This window comes from Anopheles moucheti, chromosome X, assembly GCF_943734755.1.
Source record: "Anopheles moucheti chromosome X, idAnoMoucSN_F20_07, whole genome shotgun sequence".
NCBI classification, from domain to species: Eukaryota; Metazoa; Arthropoda; class Insecta; order Diptera; family Culicidae; genus Anopheles; species Anopheles moucheti.
The window spans coordinates 1,223,043-1,246,644 of NC_069142.1; the positions used below are offsets into that span (position 1 = coordinate 1,223,043).

Genomic DNA, 23,602 nt, shown 5'->3' on the forward strand with positions numbered 1-23,602 from the left:
TTACGGGTTTATCCACAGTAACTCGCAGAATAAGTGGCCCTGCGATTGATAAGTATACAGCAAACGTTATATCATCGCTGGAAATTCAAAAGAATGCGTACATATCAAAAATAAAACAGAATTTACAGATTTAAAACAGAATACCGCATATGTGCGAATTATTCGCAACACGCAAAAACAATTGTATTGAAAAATTGAATAAATATAATGCTGGCCGTTGTTTCTTTTGTAATTTTATTTGCGCATTTATGTGCGTTATCATGCTCAAAAGTAGGACAAGACTTGGATAGATCCCTGGACTAGGATACCCTCTTACCAGGATATACTCTTACCAACCAGTTTAAACGAGTGTGTCCGTTGGGCTACGGAAGATAGAATAACATAATTACTGGAGAATTTCTTTCCACACCAAAATGTAGTATTCAAGACGCTACGTTACTAATAGCGATATCATAAGATTTGATTGTCCTTTACAGTGCTCTAAAGCCATCGTCTGTTGTGCAAACAAATTAACCGATATTCAGTTGCCGCTATCTGAAATCGATGGACAATTATGTATAAAATTCCAAATCTAAATTCCTGTTTCAATGCGCCTGAATGGAAATGTCTTCGCACTGTTCATTGGAATGGAATGACGAAACTTACGTGCAAAAATAGCCGAAAGGGTTGTGAAATATAAACCGGTATGAATAAGAGCAACCACGCTACATTTGGCATTGATCGAACAACAACGAATTTCACGACATAATGATCATGGACACGCGAATGCTAAACGTCGTTTCAGAGACCAGATCGTGTAACGATCAAATTGGCGGGGCGCATACATTTGCCATTCAGGTAACTCTTTTCGTGACTGTTCGTTAGGCTGGAACTGCTCTGGATATTAATTTGGACCCGTTTTTATTTCTGGACGTCTGTGATTCTCTTTCCGTAACATGTTTTACTATGCATGTTGATCGCTTTCCTAAAAGTGTAATGTGACTATATGTATACGGTATGAGAATGGCTGTAAAACCTTTTAATTTAAGGCCAGTAATAAAATAAGCGAATGGTGTAAACCTTAATACGCTGTATATTTATGTCGAGAAATGTGCCTTAGTTTCGTTTTCCCGCTCCAGTGTCAATTATATTCGATTACTTTCGTACACGGATCTGTAGATCTATTCATAGCCCAAACCCTATTCGTACATCGGTACAATCGACGCGCCCAAAATACAACGCAGGTTAATATGCGTGTACTATTTTCTAGGCTAAGTCAATTCCTTAGTGTATATTGAAACAATACGTTACCCTAGAAATAAACGTACACGTGTGTTTTCCAGCCTTCACATTGTCTGACCTTTTGACTATAAAAAAACTCTGTCTAGCTTTTTGGGAGCATTTAGTTTAGCTTTTAATTAACACGAAACTGTGAACCTAGTCTTAAGTATTTATTTAGACCATCATGCTGTGTTGGTCCGATGAGTTCTTCTACAAATTAAAAAAAAAAAAAACAAATTATCAAATCACTTTGTAGTAAAATCGAACTATAGAAGAAATACGTGTATTTGATGGGTAAAGTGATGGGAAAATGGCTCCAGATACAGAGCCGGCTTCGAAGCCGATTTCGAACCCACGGCCTGTGATCGGAACAGGCTCTGGTGCCGTTCGTGCGCTGCTTAGCGCACATCGCTAGTGTGTAATGTATGTAACTGTATATCTGGATGCTGTTTTTGTCTCGTTGGCTCTGCCCTATCTATATTCCTATTCATGGAAATTGAATTCAATGTACATCTCACCAACATAGTGATGATTCGCGCGAACCTTATAAATATATTGTTTTTCTCATCCTTTGATGCCCCATCATGCGCTTGTCGCTCTGCCGCAGACGTAAATAGTCGTGTTGTAAAACTAAACAGTAATGGATTCAATGGGAGTGGAAGGGAGCAGTGGACGAAATACGAGCAATAGTTACAGCATAGTATGTGCATGTGTTAGTTTACTCCTCTTTCTTGCTTTGTACGTTCAACACGATGCACGATCGATCTGCAATCTTTCTCGTTTCTACTTAGGTATGAAATGGTCTTTTTAGTAGGGTGCATGACGTTGTTGGCGACCTCCGCCGCCATTGCCTCGCTGCTTTCCGCCACCATAGGTACCAGCGCCACCTTCAAAGATAAACAAAAGGAATCATTATACCATTTGCAGACAAAGCACAAACTCGAAAATACAACATATTCTGTGGTTTTCAGATCTGAGTGAGATTTTTAGTACGTGATGGACTAATACGGAAGAACTTAGCCGTATCACTAAAAGACATATAAACGCAACGTACCAATATTTCGTCGATTTCGCTTGCATAACTAAACATCTACAACTGGACTCTCCGTTACTAACAAATGAATAATTAAATTCAACATTAAATAAGCAATAAGAGATAAATAAATGATTCACAACCATTAAGTCTATCACATTACGGCTAATGCCGTTTTCATGGAGCTATAAAGAATAACCATTTAACTTAATAATCTACCTTTGCCCCCTCCACGAGGACCTCCCGGACGGCCTCCGTTTATGTAACCACCGTCGTATCCTCCATAACCATAGTCATCTAGAAAATGGAAATACATTATGAATCAAAACGACTAATAAGAATATTTGAATTTGATTGTGTAACAGTATGCTGAGTCTCATATACAGAACTTATTCTCGATGTCTTTAATATTATAGTTCTCATGGGCAGTTTTATGCAATACTTAATGATTGCCATCAGCATCACTGCCAGACGGAAGAACATAAGCAAACAGAAAATTGATCTTTACATCATATGATCCAATTATTCACATACACATACAAATTACGGTACATCACAACACTATCCCATTAAGAAAAAGTGACTTAAGAACTTTTCAATAAAATGTTTACGGAACTGCTGCAGAAAGAGTTCGTTGTACATATTATAACGACAGTGATCATATACTCGTTCGCTGCGATATATGTGCGGGCATAAGCAATTGAGACTTAGTGTATATGGCAATGGCAGGAGACTACCACAGATAGACGATTTCCGACCGACGGCTGTGGTCTTTGGGCAGTATTTTTTCGGATGTGGATGGAAATCACGTTACACAGACCGAGAGGCACGTATTGAAAGGATGATAAGATGGAAAGGAGAAGGTAAGAGCGATCGGAGAGCATTCGTAAAGCGTCATTAATTTCCTCTTTTCAATACCACCCATATGAACCGAAGCATAAATTAAACTAACAAAAAAAACTTTGCGTGTGCTAATTGTGAAAAAAATTGTAAAACAGCACGAGATAAAGTGCCGAAAACGTAATAATCTACTGGAGACGCAAACAAGAAATATAGCTAACACACGCTTATTAGGACACACAGGCAAGCAACAACTACCAATAAGTCTGATCTTTGACAAACTACCTGTGGAGTGGTAAAATTAATACGAAAATTTAATCTTACATATTAGATGCACTTCTTTGAGTCCCTGCTTTAACTTTAATCCTACGTTAACATTATCAAGATTCCTTTCAAAGACAGGAATTTCTTCAGTGTAAGTTATAATACTATTCAGAATGTCTTTTCACTTGAACATACACGTCTTGTCACGTAGATAAGCAAACATCTTCTAAAAGGTAACTAATGGAAATTTTAAAATTATGATTTCAGTCACCATCAATCTCCGCGCGTCCTGTCGTACCTTTCTCTCCTTCTCATAATCACCCTTTCCCTTTCTGTCTGTCTCTCTCTTTCCAGAAACAAATGAACGAAGGGCGAACAAATAAAAATCGGGGTCATAGAGGGATGTAACGTTTTGTCATAATTTCCATAACTTATTTTATTTAGTATTAATTCGTTTCCATTCATGTGTGTTCTTATTCTGTATATACAGTATGCGGGTACACGCGTAACTTGACTTTTGGTTTTAAATAGTATTTAATGTGCAATGAAATAGGAGGGCGCAAAAAAACAGAATAAAAGCGTCGGGGCATAATACTTCTATGATAAAAAGAACAAAAACATCGTGAAACCCTTAATGTAAGAAGGGCAAAACAAAATGAAATTTTCAGCAGTTTGCACGCATTTAAATGTTGACATTTTGTTACTCATACATAATATCAACTTGAATTACATGAAAAACTAATGTAGTGCACCATCAACACACTTTTTTCCTGCTGTATCACCACATCTTATTCCCTTTGTAAAATATCATTATTGGAAACTACTTAGAGCACTAGTAGTTTCACGTATTTCACATCACAATATTATGGTGTATCCCGTGTATTACGAAGAAGTCCCCCGTCCAATTGACGAAGAAATTGAAAATATCCTATATAAATTTTGAATGTAATTTAAAGGATGTATATACCATTATTCATCCTGAATTAAAAAGCTCTCACCTCCCTCTTAACAAACACTTCGTAACTGTATAGCAAAAAATACTCTATACTTTATTGGTTGTAGTTACATCACCATGAAAAAAATGCTCTCACAACACTTGTTATGCTACTTTATACGCACGGCATTTGTTAAAGGTAACAGGGAGATGTTCAGATACAAAACAGAGTGTTCATGACCTACAGGCTCGCAACGCCATATATAAGAACACAAATCCAAACCACTGTTAAAGCCTTGTATCAGAAAAGACAAACAAGTTGTCAACATAAAACATTTCATACGATGCTCGTAAATTAGACAACATAGAAAACAAACACGACAACACGATCGAAAACCTTTCTTTCGATTTTCCACCAACAAAACATACCGCCCATAATGTTATTTGATTAAATAAAAAAAAAGCCATTCCAAATGTGTTATAGCAATGGAAAGATGATTGAAATTCCATAACTAACAGTTATTCTTGATCATTTGCCTTTTCGCAGGGCATTTATTATGTAGAATAAATCTTGTGTAAATTGCGCATTTGATCTAACAATTTTTATCCACTAAAATGAATATTATCGTTTACCCCAAATAGCTACCTTCCATTTATATATCCCCTAATTGAATAAGTGGATAATGTTTTGGTGAGAGATAGAGATAGATTGTTCAAGCTCCATAGTCCGGAGCAAAACATAACAACGTTGCTCAACAAAATGATGGCCTATAGAGAGAGGTCGAAATCGGCCTTAAGACTGTGCATAGACTTAAGTCTATTTCATTGTTGACGCCTGACTACTTTCTGCGCACAAAAGTAACCAATTAAAGCCCCAGTTGCTCAAGATCACACTTAGCACATTCTCACGATCGGCATTAACTTGTATCTTTGTTAACATCCGATATTGTATGATCGCGTCTGCTGTTACGGTCCGTCCTTCCCTTGCATAGGTGAAGTTCAATGCATCAGCCATAACAACTTTAGACACTCATATCTCATCTCCCCACAGAGATAGGCACCAGGACGCAAAAAGGCTAAATATATAGTAAGGCAAGAATAACTTTATGGTAACACACATTCAACGCCCCCTTCCAGATGGAAATGCGCAATGCGATCCTAAGCTCTGAAATAATCTATTATCACAATGATTATCAGTCGCATCCATTTCTAAAATTATTTTAGATCTAATCAACCGTCAGGTGGACGCACCTTTGCTCTCTAATGTAGATTTTGCGCACGATTTGGCTTCCGTCAGGCTCCTGGAGAAAAGTGTATGTTGCAGCACTTGCTAATACACCAAACATATCTCTTTCGTATTGCACTTTACGATTGATCATAATAGAAAAATAAAATACTATTTAAAAACCAAAATATGTTTCAGTTACGCCATTTGCATTCGGTCACAGAGATGATTGTGCAAGCGCTTCTATTGATACGAAGGGTCGTTTTTTTTTAATATTGAAGAAGATTTTATGTAATCAGACGTGCAAAGGAAATGTCCCTTCATGTTTCTAGATTTTGTGCAAATTAAACATTGAATGTGTACGTTTTTAGAAAGGTGCTAAACGAAAATATAAGCGAAACCAAACATATAAGCAGCACTTACTAATATCCTTCTACTTAATTGTTCGCCGTATAGCCTAAGGATATTCAACTGCTCTTCTGTTCATCGTAACGAAGAGCTTACTATTCCTTTGTAGTAGCACATCTTTTCCGCTTCATAGGCTTGCTACACCTCTCTACATTCTACCTTATGCTCACCTCGTTTAGCTTCCACATCATACGTGTTACGCTATTGCTAACGTACTCTACCTCTGTCTTTCCCTTTAGATCTCTCATAACTTTCACATTCTGTTTGTAACTAGTGTATAAATAATACCACTAAGTTTCATATTGCCAACAACACTACATCCGATAAAGTACGGAAATAATAACTAAAACATTTCATTCTGTATGGATCCTTTTTTGTTTTGTAAAGACACTACACAACAAAACATTCGTAGCATATAGTGGTATTGAAAGAGGAGAACTGTAATAAACGCTAAATACAACAACCGCCCAGAAACATTCATCAAGTACCTGCAATTTTACTGGTTCATCAGTGGCTCTAAAACTACGAGCGTCTTGGCTCGTTTTTGTAATCCAAAATGACTTAGATTATTTCACGTTCCATTAGAAGCCTGATTCCAACGGGTTGCTCCAACGAATTAGCCGGAAAGCTGTATTCTCGATTATCGTAAGTTAAGGTGATGTTTGCCTCAAGGCGTAACTTGATGAAAAAATAAGCATAAGATCGACAACTCACCATTCGTGTATAGCACAAAGGTTTTGTAAAAAAAGACAATTTAATATGGGCAACCATTTGAACTTCTCAAATATACCTCCAATGCAAAGATTAAACATGAAAATTGAACAAAAATACGATTTATGGATGGTACATTTTTAAACACCAAAACTTCAAAAAATTGGTCAGTTATTTGTTGGATAATTGGCGCTAGATAAAGTATAATTGCTAGACTCCACACTTTAAAAAAAACCATGAGAGATTTGTTCATCGTTGAATCCAGGAAATAAAAAAAGGTCAAATAAACAGCCGAACGGTTTCTGAGTTTAGAAACGATCATAAATTTGTCACCTATTCTTGATGACTTTGGATTTAGCTGTGAAGGCTTGATTTTGGAAATTAATTTTGTCGCATCTGTTAAATTATTAAACTTGAATAACACATGATTTCCAGGACATATATCAACACGACTAAACATGTAAAAATCGAGGCTATGTAGCATCACTTCCATCCGTGCCAACAATTTTGGCTAAACTACACACTAGTGATGTTTGTTCGGCAAGCGATTGTTGAATTTACCACGACCGTAATAGCCGCCGGACAAATCGTAACCACCGTTATTGTAGCCTCCATACCATCTGGTTAAGTAATCGTAACCATAATCACCGTAACCTCCGCCGTATCCTTGTCCATATCCGTAGCCGCCGTATCCTTGTCCGCCCCAACCTTGTCCATATCCGCCTAATGTATTCGTAAAAGCGAGAAAAAAGCGTGCAATAAAATGAGTTATCAACATATATTACCAGGTTGTGTAACGACACACATATAGCTACATATTTTGTTTTCCATTTGTAAAATAATCATTGAGGATAAAATATATGTGTAATAGTAATAGTTCTAGTTCTGAATCGCATGTGATAATGTATCACATGAACTAATTTTATGATAGCGCTTTTGAACAATCAGATGTTTTGGTATTGGGTATAATCACAATTCTTCATAAGCAGAACTGATGAAAAGTTTCATCATATTCAAACAGCGCATCGAACGATTATTCTTCTGCTTATTGCATGATATCAGACGCCAAATAGTTAAACATTTTGTAACTCACCTTTTGGTCCACCGGGACCGCCACGACCACCACGCATGCCGCGTGGTGGCGGACCACGCATACCACCGCGACCACCCATCGGACCCATTGGGCCCATGTTGTCCGGCTTAGGGGTTGCCTTCTTCACGTCGACCTCCTTGCCGGAAATGGTTTGCTTAGGAGTTTTCAGCAGCTCATTCACCACCTGCTCGGAGTCGAACGTAATGAAGCAGAATCCTTTTCGTTGGTTCTTCTGCTTATCGAATGGCATTTCTACCTCCACGATCTAAAAATAAAATATTAAATAATAATCCATCATCCAACTGCACATTTCGTTATTTCTTCGCCATCATCATCACGTGCAATAATAAAAAGTGCACAACTTTTGAACGATCAGTGAGTGATGTAAAATGTCTTCATAAACTATAAGTAGCAGAACTGGTAAAAAATCAAATCATCATGTTCATAATTTCCATACACGGGAGACATGGCAAAGGTAAACGTACTTGCCCACCGAACTTACATTTCCAAATTGTCCAAAGAATGTTTTGATCTCCTCATCGCTGATTTCCGAGGTCAGGCCACCGACGAAGATTTTGCCGTAACGAGCCTTAGCCTTCTTGGGATCAACCTTCTTGTTGTTGATAACATGATCACCGGCCGATACGACTTTATCAATCGAGTCAGCGGATTTGTACACGATAAATGCGAAACCTCGCGAACGTCCAGTGTTCGGATCTGTCTTCACATTGATGCTCTCGATATCACCATACTGGCTAAAGTGTTCCTTAAGTTCCTCTGCACAGATTAAGGCATGTGTGTCATTCAGCATGTGGCAAGTTGTTTAGGAAGAAAAGAAAATGACAATTGTAAAAAAATAATTCCTAACCCTAGTTACACATTCGAGTGTTAAGTGTATACGTTTCATAATTTGTTTTACAGTATCAATAAATTAAAAGGAAATATGCACGAAATAGGAAGGTTCCATATGGAAAAAGGAACTTATTTTTCCTAGAGTGAATGATGCTAAGCTACTGAATCAAAAGGAAAACAACGTATTTGTGAATGAAGGGAAGAAGGTTTGATGGTTATAAAATGGGGAAAACAGCAAAAACAAAACAGGAAAAGCAGGAATGGGGAGTGAAGGAGGAGAGCTAAGAAAGGAAGAAAATGGAAGGACCCGTTCCAGATTGAAACAATATGGCTTAGAAATGAAAATAATACGGAAATAATTGGATCAAACGTAACGGGATTTTGATATACGATATCGTTTTAATATAGAGACTTTGAATGTACTATTAATTAAGAGGAGTATATACTTTGTATTAGTTAAGAAAATATTGAATTTAAAAAAGAAAAATGTATATTACTGTCTGATGTTTCCCAACTTAGTCCACCAACGAATAATTTTCTGGAAAAGTGGATGAAAATTTACGAATTAGAATATTTAATGTTTGATAATTTGATAATAAAAATAGAAAGCTTGCTTAAAGTTAATAAAATTGCAGCATAAGAATGAGTAAATCTTGACGTTAAATAGTAACAACTTTTAAGTGACAATATAAATACGTTATAAATATTATTTTTGATTGGTAAATAGCAGTTTATTAAATCTTCCCATAAATTTCACAGTAAGATTCAGTTAAAAATACACTGTTTTTTCAACTACTTTAAGTATGGCCGGTATCACTTTGTATAAAGCTGGTGTACATGCTACATATTTATCACTTAAGTGAAATCTATATTGCTTGCGCCGGAGCTCAATGCTTTTTCAATTTTCAACAAAAGCAACGTAAGATTGACCACTATACATTTATATGCCATATCTTTATCACCTAAAAAGATCATTATGTGACTTTAAACAAAAACATAGCACACATTAGTTATCGTTTCACCTTTTTTTTTTAGTATGACATTTTTTTAAATAAAATGTCGGAAAAAAATATTGAAAACCAAATTTAAGCTATACGTGGACGCATTGGATGTGTTAATCGTTAAACGCTTATTGCAACAAACGACTCAAGACTGCATTTCGTCAGAGATGAAGATAAGAATTTGCAGTGCATATTTTGTAGCACACGCACCACATTATACATCAGTCTCACTGCCAAATTACGTAGCTTACAAAAAAACAGTGTACATGGAGCTTTCTTAATATTAAAATGTTCGACAACAGACAGATGAGAAAAAGAAATATGTACGAGCAAAGTTTACTTTCCGGTTCAAAATATTCATTTATTTTTAGCTTTACTTATTCATTCGTATATATCTATATAAAACTTTTCCGCAACTTTAAATATAAACGCGTCAAAATTGCAAACGCACAGGATGAAAGATATCATTATCTTCTAGATGCTGCTGGTAGTACTGGAGGTATCCAATCTCATTGATCGTTAATTCTAACACGATGGACTGCCAAAATCGAAATAAATTTTCTTTACGTGTTATACAAAACTCTACAATTAAGTAGCGAACACATAATGAGTGTATCATGAATGCAAGAACGCTGATTTTTCTGGAACAATTTTATTGATCTTATTAAAGAAATTTAATTGTACATTGTGGACGGAAGTAGAGATAAAAATAAAGCGCAATTTATTTCTGTAAAATGTAAACTGAAACATGTAATAAAAAACAAAAATCGGATAGGCGTGCATGTTTTATGAACACACATGCGCACGCACACGGTCTTTATCTGGTTTTGTGGTGAGTGAGGATGATGCATTCAGAGCATAAAGGGTGATAAAACCGATTTGACTATTCGCGGGAGTGAAGTTTAAATGGAATTTATAAAGGAAAATACTATCCATGTGATGTTGCGCGGCATACGTTATAAACATCCCACAAATGAGTGTTGTGTGTTAAATTAGTGCAATTTTACATCACAATCTTTCCATCAAACGAATGACGCAGACAAACAGGAGTTATGTTAATCGGGAATGATAGACAAATAAAAAATCAGGGTAATCTACATTGATGTATATGATTTTACGGCACATTAACACAATAGATCAAATGATGCTATTGTCTACGTTTTTCGAAAAAGAATTCGACGACTTAACCGAAGATGCCAGATTACAGTATCGATTTTCTTACTGAATACATAAGATTCTGTTAACGGTAGTAACATTTAACTTTAGCCTGATATATTCAAGATATTAATGAGCTTGTAATGAAAAATTGTAAATAAATGCTTAAACATCGCAACTTCTATCCTTCCCTCTGGAATGCTACAAACATATGAAGTGATTAGCTTCTTATTTCTTCATTCGTATGCATTTCTTGTGTTCGTATGAATGTATGTATTTTTTTGTGTGCGCACGCGTGCATCAATAAAGAGCAATAGGGATGATAGGGACAAAAGGAAACAGGATATGTGGAATTGTTTTAATAGTGTTATGACGAAAACAATACACGTAAATTCCTATATGTGGCACTCGAAATTTTAAAGGGTATTGGTTTTATTTCATTTACCCTTGAATAAGGAAGGAATATATTACTAAAGGGATGTATTACTATAATAAAGGTGCCATATTATAATTGAATTTGAATTTTTATGTTATTTTAGTTTTTGTTTTCGGAACGTTGAACTCGATTTTCAAGGTTTATGGTTATTTTTGTTGTCTTATGTCATTTATGTTAGCATAAATACCATCTTCTCACGTGCACATCCTGGTGCAGAATCCCCAACATTCTTCATCTCTTTCTCCAATGTCCTCAGAGTTCAGGCTTTTTGCATTTTCTCAACACCTGTCGGAGAGGAACAATATTAGTCGTTCGCTCTAAACAGGAAACATCATTTGGGTCATTATTTCGTATTGTTCTGCGTTTTCATATATTTGTTATATATTATATACTTTTTGTACTTTGTTGCAAAGGAGCTATGATGACAGTATTGCCAACATTCAAACACGTTAAGTGGATTTGTGCATATAAGAAACATAGCAATTTATATTTTCATACATTTTGCTTTTGTATACAAGACATATATTCTCCAGGAAATCTTCGATGGTTCGATTAACTAGACTCGCTATAATTATATTTAACACAGGAACGGCGATACACATTTAAGAGCAACAAATGAAGTATTTACTCTCTTTAAATTACTCTTCTCTTTACTGAAATCTTTCGCGTAATGCAATGCAAACACCTTTTACATTTTTAAACACTGTAAACAAATTTTCATCTGGAACCCAGAACCATCACTAATTGCTCTCGCACGGAAACACAATTTACGAAATACAAATCCGGATCCGCAGGGATAGCATCAAATTTGACTCTATATTCATGACGGACACTTACTATAACGAACCAATAACGAATCAATCGAATTAGTAAACTCAAAACAGTTTTACATACAACCGTTGACCAGTGAACAATAACAGCGAAATGCTACTCAAAAAAATCTTGTGCAATGTACGACTCGATATATGTTGATTGTATATAATAGCTACATATGCATATTCCTTGACCAACAACTAAGGGCAAGCCTAGGATGAACGAGTCATAAAGAAGGAATTGGAATACCTTTCCAACTATTATTTGCATGTAATCATGTTCATTTATAGTTCGGTTAAATTATAAATGAATTTTAGATTTATTTCCGGACTATATTTTTTATTACAAAAATTACCCAAGACTACACAATTTTCTACTCTCGTAGACAGTGATAATTTGAGCTAAATGCGCCATAAATGCGGGTTGATAATTTCTAATGAATACGATGTGACGTTAGCCGGAAACAGTGAGAAGCTAACCGAATATTCTCTCGAGCTCTCATTTGTGTCTCGTCCAATGAGCGTGTCATCATTGGGTTCGTATTTTTTTCTATTATTCTTCTGCATCCCCACTAACACCAGAAATAGCAAAAGTGTGAAGCAAATTTTATCGATTGATATTCAAGTCCTCAAACACCATCCCTCGTAATTTACGCGTTTGAATTTGAGTCACAATATGCTGAACTATGAAAAAATTCACGCTACAAAAAAATTCCAAACTAAAATGAATATTACACATCATGAAATTAAACATAATAAATCGCATCATGGAGTATAAAAAATATATATATTTAAATTTTTTATAATACATAAAAATTTAAAAATATTACAATTTTAAGAAGTAGCATTTCAATTATTGCGCTTAGAGAAAGGAATTATGTGTACAACACAAAATTATATAAAAATCAACGCAAGAGATAAAACATTCTGCACCATTACTGTATAATAATCTTTCGATTGCAGTAATGTAGTGAAAAATCTCACTCCCATCCTTGGGGTAAAAAATCACACGTAAAATATTATTAGTATCGGGAGTCGTTAAAGTTGCAAGACGGAAAATCGTAATAACCATCTATTTTAACTTTTACAGTAGACGACATTCCATCATGCAGAACGGCGGTTTAACAAAAATTTTATTATGAACTAATTTTAAAAATTATAAATATCATTCACAAATCATTTTATAAAATGGTTGTAATATGTAGTATTTAATCGCAATAACACTTCACCGAGCGTATCGTCAGCGAAATTCTATTACCACTACACCACATTTTCGCTCACACCTGTCGGCAAACATCGAAAATCTTTCAAAAATATTAAAAAAAAACGAAAACTAAGGGAAAATTCCTACCCGCCATTTTGAAAGAGCACAAAGGCATGATGCTACCCCCAGGAATAAACTGGAATAAAAATTGCGACATTTTATTTTGTATGTCGAACATGACTTATTACGAACTAAACCGGAAGCACTGCTTGAGACGCGCGAGATTAATTGGCGATTAAATGGAATGCAGAAATAGGCACTGTTTTATAAAAAAAATATATAATTATCACAATCCAGCACTTTTTCGCGAAAACACGTTTATAAAATAGACATTAACATTACATTGGGAAAATAACAAAGATAATACAGATATTCGCTGATTTTAGTAGAAAAGTGAGGTTAAGGTTTTCTCTGCGCGGCCGATAGAGCCAACCACGCGTACGTGCGTTTTTCTTTCTTCGCGAATTGGAATCTACTACCCGAAAGCAGTTTATAATGTAATTTCAACCGGGCCTTTCTACATACCTGTCATCATCGCGCACGGTGTGATTTTCAGTGTTGCCATTGGCGTTTGTCGCTTCGGCATTACCATTTCCAGCTTGATCCGTAAGTTGAGGCTGATTGTTACTGTTGTCTTGATTATTCTCTTGGCCCGTTCCATTCACAACTTCCGGAGCGTCTGCCATTTCGGTTAAGAGGTTATGGGAGCGTCACGAAAGCTTTACAATATGGTTCCGAAAATTGCTACCACACTGTATAGGGAACAGTGAAATAACACACTACTTCAACACTTATTTTAGAACAGATAGATAGACAAAGCACTACTCGATTATTGCTATAGGGCTTCACAATTTTTTTTAACTTATTATTGATTCCACACGGCACAAGCAAGCTTGACGCACCTTCACCACAGGCGGTTCAGAGAGAAAGAACGGTTCTATGAAGATTTATACCCTCGGTGACCAAGCCGCATTCAAGTTCACGCACACATTGCTATCAACATATACCGAGGGATGCGTTGCCAACTGCGCGGAATGAAACTTCCGCCAAAACAAGAAAGTTCCTAGGTAAGTTTTTCAAACCAGAAAATTATCTACCAATTATCTCGAGGAAAAATATAGAAGGAATACTTTCTGGTTCTGATTTTCTGGTTTGCATCGCGCACTAGTATCAAAAATCACGTGTAAAGAAAATCGAAGAAGAAAATCCATTACCATCTAGTGGGAAACAATAAATGCTAGAGAGATAGCATACAAACCAGTAGGTCGATTCTATAACTGCCAAATGTAAACGATATTTCGAAAAATCAAGCTAACTATTCTCGTACTCCGATCAAGGTATATGAATATAGGAGAAAAAATTATCCAGAGCTACCCAAGCTCCAAAACGGAACATGAAAAGACGTCTTTCCGTGGTCTTTTCGGGGACAAAAAGACCGCGGAAAGTCGTCTTAATAACACCTCATCGGACCAACTCATCGGCACAAAACATCAACCGCTGTACAAAAAGTTGTGCCGCAGCAAAAACTATTTTTGTGCTGCTTTTTCTGAACTATTTTTGCGACTTTTTTTCCTTCGGTCATCATTCCCCAGTTAATCCCTATAACAGTCCTAACGCAAGCTAGCTATTTATAGAATTGAACTTGTGTATGGCTCAATGTGCAAATGTTTCTAGCGCTTTATTGAATTGTCCTATGCGTTTGTGTTGTTTGGAAGACGACTGTAGAGCAAGAAAAGCAACAATGGTGTAATGAAGTGGAAAACGTATTGCTGTTGTCCGCGGGAACCGCGTATCTCGGGGACTGCCTGTACATCAAAACGATTACCGGGTTGCACACCATCAATTTTGCGCATTTTACGCGATTTGTTGATGAAGAATTACAATAAAACGGAAGTAGGTTTGATGGTGGTCCAGTGTTTGTCACACTCATTCTAAATGCCAAAATAATTTCTCCAAACTTCAAATATCTTATTTAGTTATATGCATCTTTTCTTGCATGAAATAATAAATAAATCAAGACAAGAAACTTTGATTTTGGAGCTGGAAAATCAATTTTCAAAGCACTGCACATCTAGCGCTCTATCGGCTTCTAACGGCCATACTGAGAATGCTCACGAGGTGTGCGGTTATTTCGAAGGGAAATAACGCTCATAAAGTGTGCGATCAGGTTATGCGATGAAAGAAGTTGAGAAGCTCTTTGATAAAGCTTGATTTGAGTTGTTAAACTCTTTGGTGAACTGAATATCGAACATTTAGAGCATGCTCATTTGTTTTGGAAGTTGCAATTCATATGATTTTGTAAAGAAAGTCTGACAGATGTCCACCAAAATGGTTCCCAGCCAAAGCGATAAAAATTCACCTTCTAAATTGATAAACCTTGGTCTGGAAACCAACGATTATAGCAACGTCTGCTGTCAAACTGTTCGTGTAATTTGGCTGTAACGAAGAGAAGAAGAAGACATTATCAAACAACTGCGAGACTGCTTCGGTTTTATTGGGATCTTTAGTGAACATTTTTCTTGAACATCGCTATTTCGCCATTCAACTTTATTCGGGCTACAATTTCCTTCGCTCTAAGGTATGGTATATTCTAGCAGTTAGTCGAACAATATATACAGGCAGATAATATAGAATCTGCACGATAAATGGCTGGCCAATATTCATAGCTATATCCCTGAAGCGGCACCAGCGACTGTTCCCACAAGAATTTATTTTGCATGGTCTGTGTACTTGAATTATACTTCAATTAAGCTGCCGGAAGGCATTTAGGTATTCTCATTTTACACAAAAGGTGCCAAAACATGCATTTTGTTATGATTTGCATTGTTCTGGTGTGGCGTACGTATACGCATATCTACACCTATATTAAATAGTAATATATATGTATACACATTCGTATATGCTTTAATTCTACAATACTATTCATACCATATATAATAGAGATCGCGATCGCCATTTTTGTTCAATCGCTTGGTTTCTGCGCTTCGGAGGGAAAAGCATCCGGCTTTGCAACTTAACAGGAACTATCCTGTCAGTGCATGCTAGCAAAATGAACACTCGTCAAAGTTGTGGCGCCGTATCAAAAGAAAATTGACATTGGTTGCTCATTCATACTGTACCACGATTTTTTCACCGCAGTTGCACTTGGACGGGGAAACGTTAAAAAAATCATCACTCAACGCTTTTCATCATGGAAGCAAACGGCGAGTCAATCGCCAAGAATTCGGCTGAAAATTTGCAACCGAACGATGAGGATTCAATGAAAACCGAGGCCAACGCTAACGTTGTCGATGTTCACGCAGATTCAAAACCAAAAGAAACGGACAATAGCGAATGTGACGGAAACAAGCAATCATGTGAAGAAGAAAACAAGGAATCCAGTACCAATGTCGAGGAGAAAATTCCGTCGCCTGGTTTGATGCGCAGCCGTAGCACTTCTCGACATAGCCATACATCGCAACAAGAGGATCATCACCAAGGCAGGGAACGTAGCGGATCAGAAGTTAGTGAAGTCAATTCACGAAAGAGCCGCAGCACATCACGCCACAGCCGGCGGACACGGTCGCGTAATCGTAGCACGTCTAGCGTTAGTCGTAGCCGTAGCCGCTCCGGAAGTCGCAATTCATCGCATCGAAGTGGCAGCCGTCGCGTCCGAACGCCATCGCGTTCGCGGTCTCGTTCCGGTTCAGGATCTCGTTCGCGTTCTCGTTCCCGTTCTCGCTCACGCTCACGCTCAAACTCACGATCGCAATCGCGTTCACGATCTCGTTCCCGTTCGGGTTCTGGTTCCAGATCGCGCTCTCGTTCTGGATCTGCTTCTCGTTCGCGTTCTCGTTCCGGTTCCGGTTCTCGTTCACGTTCTCGTTCCCGGTCTCGTTCAAGAGCCCGTTCGCGCTCCGGAACTGGATCGAGTTCACGCTCACGTTCCTCTAAATCGAAATCCGGAAGCCGGAGCATTAGTCGTAGCGTGAGTCGTAGCGTTAGTCGCAGCCGAAGCCGCGATAGCTCGCGTTCCGTATCCCGCAGCAAGAGTCCATCCATGGCGACGGGAGGCGGAAATCGCAGCGATGGAGAAAATGTTGCCGGACCGAGTAACTCCGGCGGTGGAAAACACCTTAAGCAACCAAAACGTATCATAGATTCTGACGATGAAGATAACGATGAAGTAGTCGGCACCCGAGACGACGATAAAAGACAAGACGATCCCGATGAGGGTGGTTCTGTTGCAGATGATGCAGAACTTTCGCATAAGGCGGGAAAACCGGCCATCATTGATTCTGATGATGATGGCATCAAAGATGACGGTTCAGAAAGGTAAGCAGAAGCGTTTTCGATTCTTGATAATTATTAAAACTATTTTTTACTATGCACCAGGGGCCAGTTTATGTCAGACTTTGATATTATGATGGCCCGCAAGAAGGAAGAAAAGTCACGACGCCGCAAACGTAACGATATTGATTTGATCAATGACAATGACGATCTGATTGCGCAATTGCTGCAGCGGATGCGCCAGGCAGCTGAACAAGACCGGCAATTAAACTTGGAAAGCAAACCGGCCACGAAAAAAATCGCTATGCTGAAGTATGTTATGTCGCAGCTTATCAAGAAGGATTTGCAGCTGGCATTCCTCGAACACAACGTATTGAATGTGTTGACCGACTGGATTGCACCGCTGCCTAACAAAGCACTACCGTGCTTGCAGATTCGAGAGAGCATTCTCAAGCTGCTGTCAGATGTAAGTATTTTTTCCTGATCGTTTGCTAGACTAATTTTTAATTGAAATCCGTATGTGTATCGATGCCCTCGAAATGTTTATGAATTATACAAATCCTGTAAGTTAAGCATGAAAATTTCAAAATTTAGTCATGTAAGCGCAGGAGTCCAGACTCAAGTTTACAATCTAGTTGAAAATTCATTGTGAAATGAGCAGGAAAAAGTTACAGTGTAGTATCTTGCAACGTTTACAGACAACACAAAAAAGCGCACACCTAATTCCTTTGCTTTCTCACATCAGTTTCCTACCATCGACAAGTCATACTTGAAGCAGTCTGGAATTGGAAAGGCGGTTATGTACTTGTATAAACACCCGAATGAAACGAAGGCGAACCGTGAACGAGCCGGTCGATTGATAAATGACTGGTCTCGTCCAATCTTTAACCTTAGCACTGACTTCAAAGCAATGTCGCGCGAAGAACGCCAGCAGCGTGACCTGCAGCACATGCCACGCAAACGCAAACCATCCCCGGATTCATCTGCTTCGACAAGCAAAAACCAAAAAGGCTTGCCTTTCACCGAAGCGGAAAAGTACGTTAAAAAAAAAAACAAATTATGAATCAAACCTTTTTGTGTTAGAACACGTTTTTAAACAGTTTTGTTACTTCGCAGAGGGGCTCTTCGACCGGGTGATAAAGGCTGGGTTCAGCGTGCTAGAGTTCCGATGCCATCCGACAAAGAGTACATCGTTCGACCAAAATCGAAAATCGATGTCGATATGAGCAGTGTAAGTTTTTGCGTTTCTGTGATTTCCTTCTCTCGCTTATTTCGCTCAAAGAACAGTACAATTATTAACGTCTTTTTTGTGTTTGGATTGCAGATTGCTAAAAAGAAGCTGAACCGTTACGAAAAACATCTTAAGAAATTCATCGACCAAAAGAGACTGAACTCTTCGCGCCGAGCGGTAGACATTTCCATCGAAGGGCGTAAAATGGCTCTTTAGGTTAGGGTTCCGATTGCTGTTGCAAATTCGTATACAGGCAGTTCCCTGAAAGCACGCGTTACATAAATTTCAACTACTTATTCTTACGTTCTTCCTTCTTTTCTTGGCGTTACGACTTTCATGTAAAGACCGACGTTGCGACCAGCGCAGCGACGCTGCTAGCACCATCGGTTTCTGTTGTTTGAGATGTATATTTTATTGAACCCATGTATTGACAATTTCGTGGAATCAATCGAGCGCCAAGGATTCTTTTAGTCTTTGAAATCTAACTTTATCTATTTTACCGGTTTAGCAATATTACCGTAACCTGTTCACATCCATCATTATTTGAAGCGACAATAAAAACGTAGAAAACCGCTGTTGAAGAGTACGAGAAAGCAATGCACGTATTGGTTGGGTTTGATTTGGTTGGTTACAATTTGGAACGCTTAATAGATGCACTATTGCGTACAAACAGTAATCCGAAAGCATCAGAAGGCGACTGCACAGGGCGAAAGTTGCTCGTGATTGGTGCAAGAGCAGCACCGGGATGCTTATGCATTAAACGGCGGAACGCATTTGTCTGGTGCGATGAAATAAAAATTGGCGCGTTGTACACAAGCCAGGTTACGCTTTCTTGATATGGCGAGGTTGTCGTAGATCCGTGATACGTATAGTAATGCCGATCAAGCACTAATCCAGTCAACCAACGAAGGCAATCTGAAGGGATTGGTGATGTAGTTCCCGGGTTTTGAATCCGGCCGAGAGCGCGTACGATTGGTTGAAGTGGCATCCAGTCAGTTCCATTGTTGTGCGCATCGAGAAGAAATGCGGCCACGACTAATCCATCGTCTTTGTCCAATGCCTCGTCAAAACTGCCGTAGCGTGCGTTATAGTGAACAAAGTGTGCCTCCATCGAGTGGGTTTGTCCATTGAGCAAATGTTCACAACCTACGGTATCGTCCGGCCCCCAATGGAAGTGCAGTTGCTCAAACACGTACACACCGCAGAGAGGGCCACCCACTAAAAACGGCTGGTAAGGCCGATCGCTAAGCTTCACCTGAAGTAAATAATCAAGACAATGTAAATATCAGGTCGGATAATGGTACTCCAATCTTACTAACCACAGCGGACTGTCCGTTATTAGTTAGGGTAGCTATACCCCAATCTTCCCAATGACCAATAAAACGTAATGGCGCAGCATCGTCTACGATCTGCGCCTTGCTTTGCATAAGGCACACGGGACTCTGTACGGCTCTTGATAACGTCCGTTGCATTGTCTACGGTACACTGTGGAGCACCGGGATAGTTCATTTCATACATAGTAATGCCAATGAGACGATTTATCGAAAATCAATATAAGAACTATCGATTTGTTCGTCCACTCCAAAAAGAGTTTGAGGTAAACTCATTTAAATTGCATTGTATTGTCCATGTTTCTTGTGGGGTGAATTATTTTCTAGACGAAAATAGTTCAATTCTCCAGATGAAGTAAATGTTTACATAATTTAAAATATGCATGTTAGGTTTACAGTCTGCTCAGTGTAATATATGCATATATATATATATATAGAACACGGGTTATTTATATCCCTTAGCACACATAAGACTATATGATGATTTAGAAACTATCGTAAAAGTATGTTCTAGGAGTTCGGCTGGAGCAGACTGAAGAATGATCATGTTGAAATCACCTACCCCTCCTTCACACGCCGAATATATGAAACTAAAAAAAGTTATTACGAGCGTTAGAGCTGCGTATTACAATAACATGATGCAATATTTCGTGATGACAACATGCCTTAAGGACAAAGCATTTAGAACGTTATTTTTGCACGTGATTATTTATTACTTCGGTCAACACTACAGAATCAGTATGCTTCCAGTATAGCAGTCTTCCAATGGTATGACTTTATATTCTTTCCTATATCAGCTGCCATGGAATTCTTCATCTATGTTCCCAAACGTTGCTCACACTTGGCAAACCGAAGCAAACAATCGACGAAATGATGCTCGTTGCTGTCCTCCAGTCGCCACTCAAGTGGCAGAAATTCTGTTAGCCGTATCTGCCACGGCAACAGCCCATACGTGGAACAAACTTCACCGAAGTAAACGGCCAAATCCGGATCGGGTACGTAACCGGACGATGCTTGCAGTCGACTGTCCAAAAATTCTATGTTTACATCGGACGGAAACAGATCACGACGCCGCATTGATTCACCAATCGAGCGGCTCAAGCTAACCAGTCCCTGTTTACCGTCCTCAGGTGAAAGGAACCTCACAACTGTACATCGTTGATTGGACGGCACTGTGTTCATATCAACCGATTCGTGGTCTTGATCCGACCAGCGGATATGAAGTTTATCTTCTAATGGTACTTCGCCCACAAATCGTTTGATCTGTTCGTGATTACGTTTAATTGTACCTGAAATATCAAAACCAATGATTGGTAAATTAAGAACTGGTTACTATTATGTAAAACTAACAGCAGAACATCTTACCATTATGATCATAGAAACTAACGTACGCAATACCGGCTGCATACGACCAGTAAATGAACTGCGATAGTCGTAAATAGTCAGGTTGTTCAGGTCCCAGTAGCACCACCAGATGCGTTGGGATTTTGGATACCGCCTGGAGTTGCGACTTCACGTACTGCTGCGATTGTTTCATGCAGTATGATTCTATAGTTGTTCCTAGTGGCTGGATGGCTTTCCGGCACCGTCGTAAATACCGCAATAAATTCTCTATCCAGGTGAAGATGATGTGAAGCAGCAACCAGACTGAACTCGCTATAACATTTGGTGTCTTAAGTTTGCTCAATTCGTGTGGTTTCATTTCGAAGCTGCTGTAGCTGCTACAACGTAGATCTTTTTTCAACCTTTCACTTGACACGGTTCATGTATATTTTCCCACACAATGATGACAGGTGAATGTTGAATTCAGTGCGTACACTCGCTGAACGGAGCGGAGAAACAAATACGAAGAAAAAGTAAATATTGTTGACATTCTTGGACTTTTACCCTGTCAATGGGAAGCACAAAACTATCATATTCCAGGCAACCGACTACACGGGTAGCCAAAAAGTTTTGATGTATAAAACTTTTGAAAACGTAATCAAATATCGATGTAGCAATGCTTCGATGAAAATTAAATTAACTCTTCTAGTTTACACTGTTAATAATTCACAGCGTTGTCACCTCAACACAAACCCGTTTTTATTTTACAGCTTTTCAAATTGGGTGATTTGTTTTTAAATTGCAAAATGCCAAAAATATGTATTTAAGTACAGGCAGTCCTCAAGATCCGCTATTACAGTTGACCACTAAACCGAGAAAATTACGCGTATCTCGAATTTTCGCGTAAATCCAATCCTGGTCCTGGTCGTTTATACTTTAAAGTCAAGGAATCGACTTCCATCTCTGCACTTAATTTATTCAGGGCATCAGTCGATCTGTATAAAGATTATATTTAAATAAGTTAAAATCAATTGATTTACGTGTCGAAGAAAGGTATTTCCGGACATATTTTCACCCTTTTGCTTAGATTTAATCGTAAGGAACGTTGAGGCCCTTGAAATGAGACAAAGCGAAAAGCGCAGTAAGAAGGGCCTACTCCGCCTACCGTTTGATCCGCCACTGGGCCGCCCCTAATCATCTTTTTCGAATGGTCCGCCAGGGCCATCATCATCTTCGAATACAATATCGGAACCGGCTATATCACCACCAACACCAGTTACCACTGTATCTGTACTCTTCTAAATGGACCTACAATCATACGAGCGCCAACTTCGAGAAGCTGCACGTGGTGGAATTTACAATTGCAACATTCAAGGAGCACTTTGCCATTGAATTGGTTCGCTCGCTGTGCTTCTGGGAGATTCGCCATGCAACACTCAGAGATACTTCTTCGATCTCAACTTAACTTAACAAAACACACAAGCACCAGTAGTTGGTGGTGGACCTAATCGATATTGTCTATCCTGCATCCTGGGTATTTATCACATGCAATCCACTAACACGGATGTTCGTACGTATGAACACATGTCTGTTCGTGATGAGCTGCGCCTTTGCCTCCTTTTTGCCTTTGCGAGAACGTTAGGCACAACTTCGAACCAAAATGTACGCGGGGTTGATAGATCTTGCTGGTGCTGAACAAACCGTAGGAGATCTGCATCCACATTTGTCCAATTTTCCTATGGAAGTCCTGGTGCAAGAGTCGGTTCCTGTCGCGCATCGATCGATCGATCCAAAAAATATCTTTCGTACGGATTGTCCTTGGACCATCATTGTGAGCGGATACATGAGGCACAGTATTAAAACTCAATGGTTTGGGGAAACCAGAACTGTTCAACGCCGTAACTTGTAATCCGAGTTGCCCGGAAATAACACAAAGACTCCTACCGGGGCTCTTGATCTTGAATCTTGATAACAGGAATATAGTCCAGTACGTTTTGCAATACAAAATGAGTTAGTTTCTAAGTTGTGAATTTCGATTCTTTTATTCATTTATTGTTTAGTAGATTGTTTAACATTGTGTATCTCATTAAGCAAACAACGCAAATTTTATATAATAATAATAATTTGTGTTTTGCATAGCCGGTTAGATTTGTATTGCTT

At 38.4% G+C, this 23,602-nt stretch overlaps 4 protein-coding genes and 1 non-coding gene across 9 annotated transcripts; 1 reads left to right on the top strand and 4 right to left on the bottom strand.

The window, feature by feature from the left end:
- Positions 1 to 1,524: 1,524 nt before the first annotated feature.
- On the bottom strand, positions 1,525 to 14,202 carry LOC128307325 (RNA-binding protein squid-like). 5 transcript variants are annotated; one of them, XM_053045103.1, is made up of 7 exons: positions 13,814 to 14,202; positions 9,118 to 9,158; positions 8,271 to 8,545; positions 7,769 to 8,033; positions 7,324 to 7,398; positions 2,513 to 2,590; positions 1,525 to 2,147 (listed from the first exon to the last, which is right to left on the bottom strand). In XM_053045103.1, the coding sequence occupies exons 1-7, from the start codon at positions 13,972 to 13,974 to the stop codon at positions 2,068 to 2,070; spliced, it is 975 nt and encodes a 324-aa protein (XP_052901063.1). In that variant the 5' UTR covers positions 13,975 to 14,202; the 3' UTR covers positions 1,525 to 2,067. The 5 variants fall into 5 exon arrangements, with proteins under 5 accessions (XP_052901063.1, XP_052901062.1, XP_052901061.1 ...); XM_053045102.1 differs by having other exon boundaries at positions 7,243 to 7,398; XM_053045101.1 differs by having other exon boundaries at positions 7,240 to 7,398.
- On the bottom strand, positions 7,617 to 7,691 carry LOC128307483 (small nucleolar RNA snR61/Z1/Z11). Its single transcript, XR_008287634.1, has one exon. It is a non-coding gene; the product is annotated as a small nucleolar RNA snR61/Z1/Z11 (small nucleolar RNA).
- A 1,526-nt stretch (positions 14,203 to 15,728) lies between the features above and the next one.
- LOC128306788 (IWS1-like protein) lies at positions 15,729 to 19,366 on the top strand. Its single transcript, XM_053044401.1, has 6 exons — positions 15,729 to 15,866; positions 16,427 to 17,602; positions 17,663 to 18,023; positions 18,303 to 18,592; positions 18,674 to 18,788; positions 18,882 to 19,366. The coding sequence occupies exons 2-6, from the start codon at positions 16,479 to 16,481 to the stop codon at positions 19,002 to 19,004; spliced, it is 2,013 nt and encodes a 670-aa protein (XP_052900361.1). The 5' UTR covers positions 15,729 to 15,866; positions 16,427 to 16,478; the 3' UTR covers positions 19,005 to 19,366.
- A 50-nt stretch (positions 19,367 to 19,416) lies between these two features.
- On the bottom strand, positions 19,417 to 20,260 carry LOC128307291 (carbonic anhydrase 7-like). The gene is made up of 2 exons (XM_053045054.1): positions 20,108 to 20,260; positions 19,417 to 20,043 (listed from the first exon to the last, which is right to left on the bottom strand). The coding sequence occupies exons 1-2, from the start codon at positions 20,258 to 20,260 to the stop codon at positions 19,417 to 19,419; spliced, it is 780 nt and encodes a 259-aa protein (XP_052901014.1).
- Positions 20,261 to 20,873: 613 nt separating this feature from the next.
- LOC128307179 (dehydrodolichyl diphosphate synthase complex subunit nus1-like) lies at positions 20,874 to 21,917 on the bottom strand. The gene is made up of 2 exons (XM_053044914.1): positions 21,485 to 21,917; positions 20,874 to 21,408 (listed from the first exon to the last, which is right to left on the bottom strand). Exons 1-2 carry the CDS (start codon positions 21,819 to 21,821, stop codon positions 20,936 to 20,938), a joined length of 810 nt encoding a protein of 269 aa, XP_052900874.1. The 5' UTR covers positions 21,822 to 21,917; the 3' UTR covers positions 20,874 to 20,935.
- Positions 21,918 to 23,602: the final 1,685 nt, after the last annotated feature.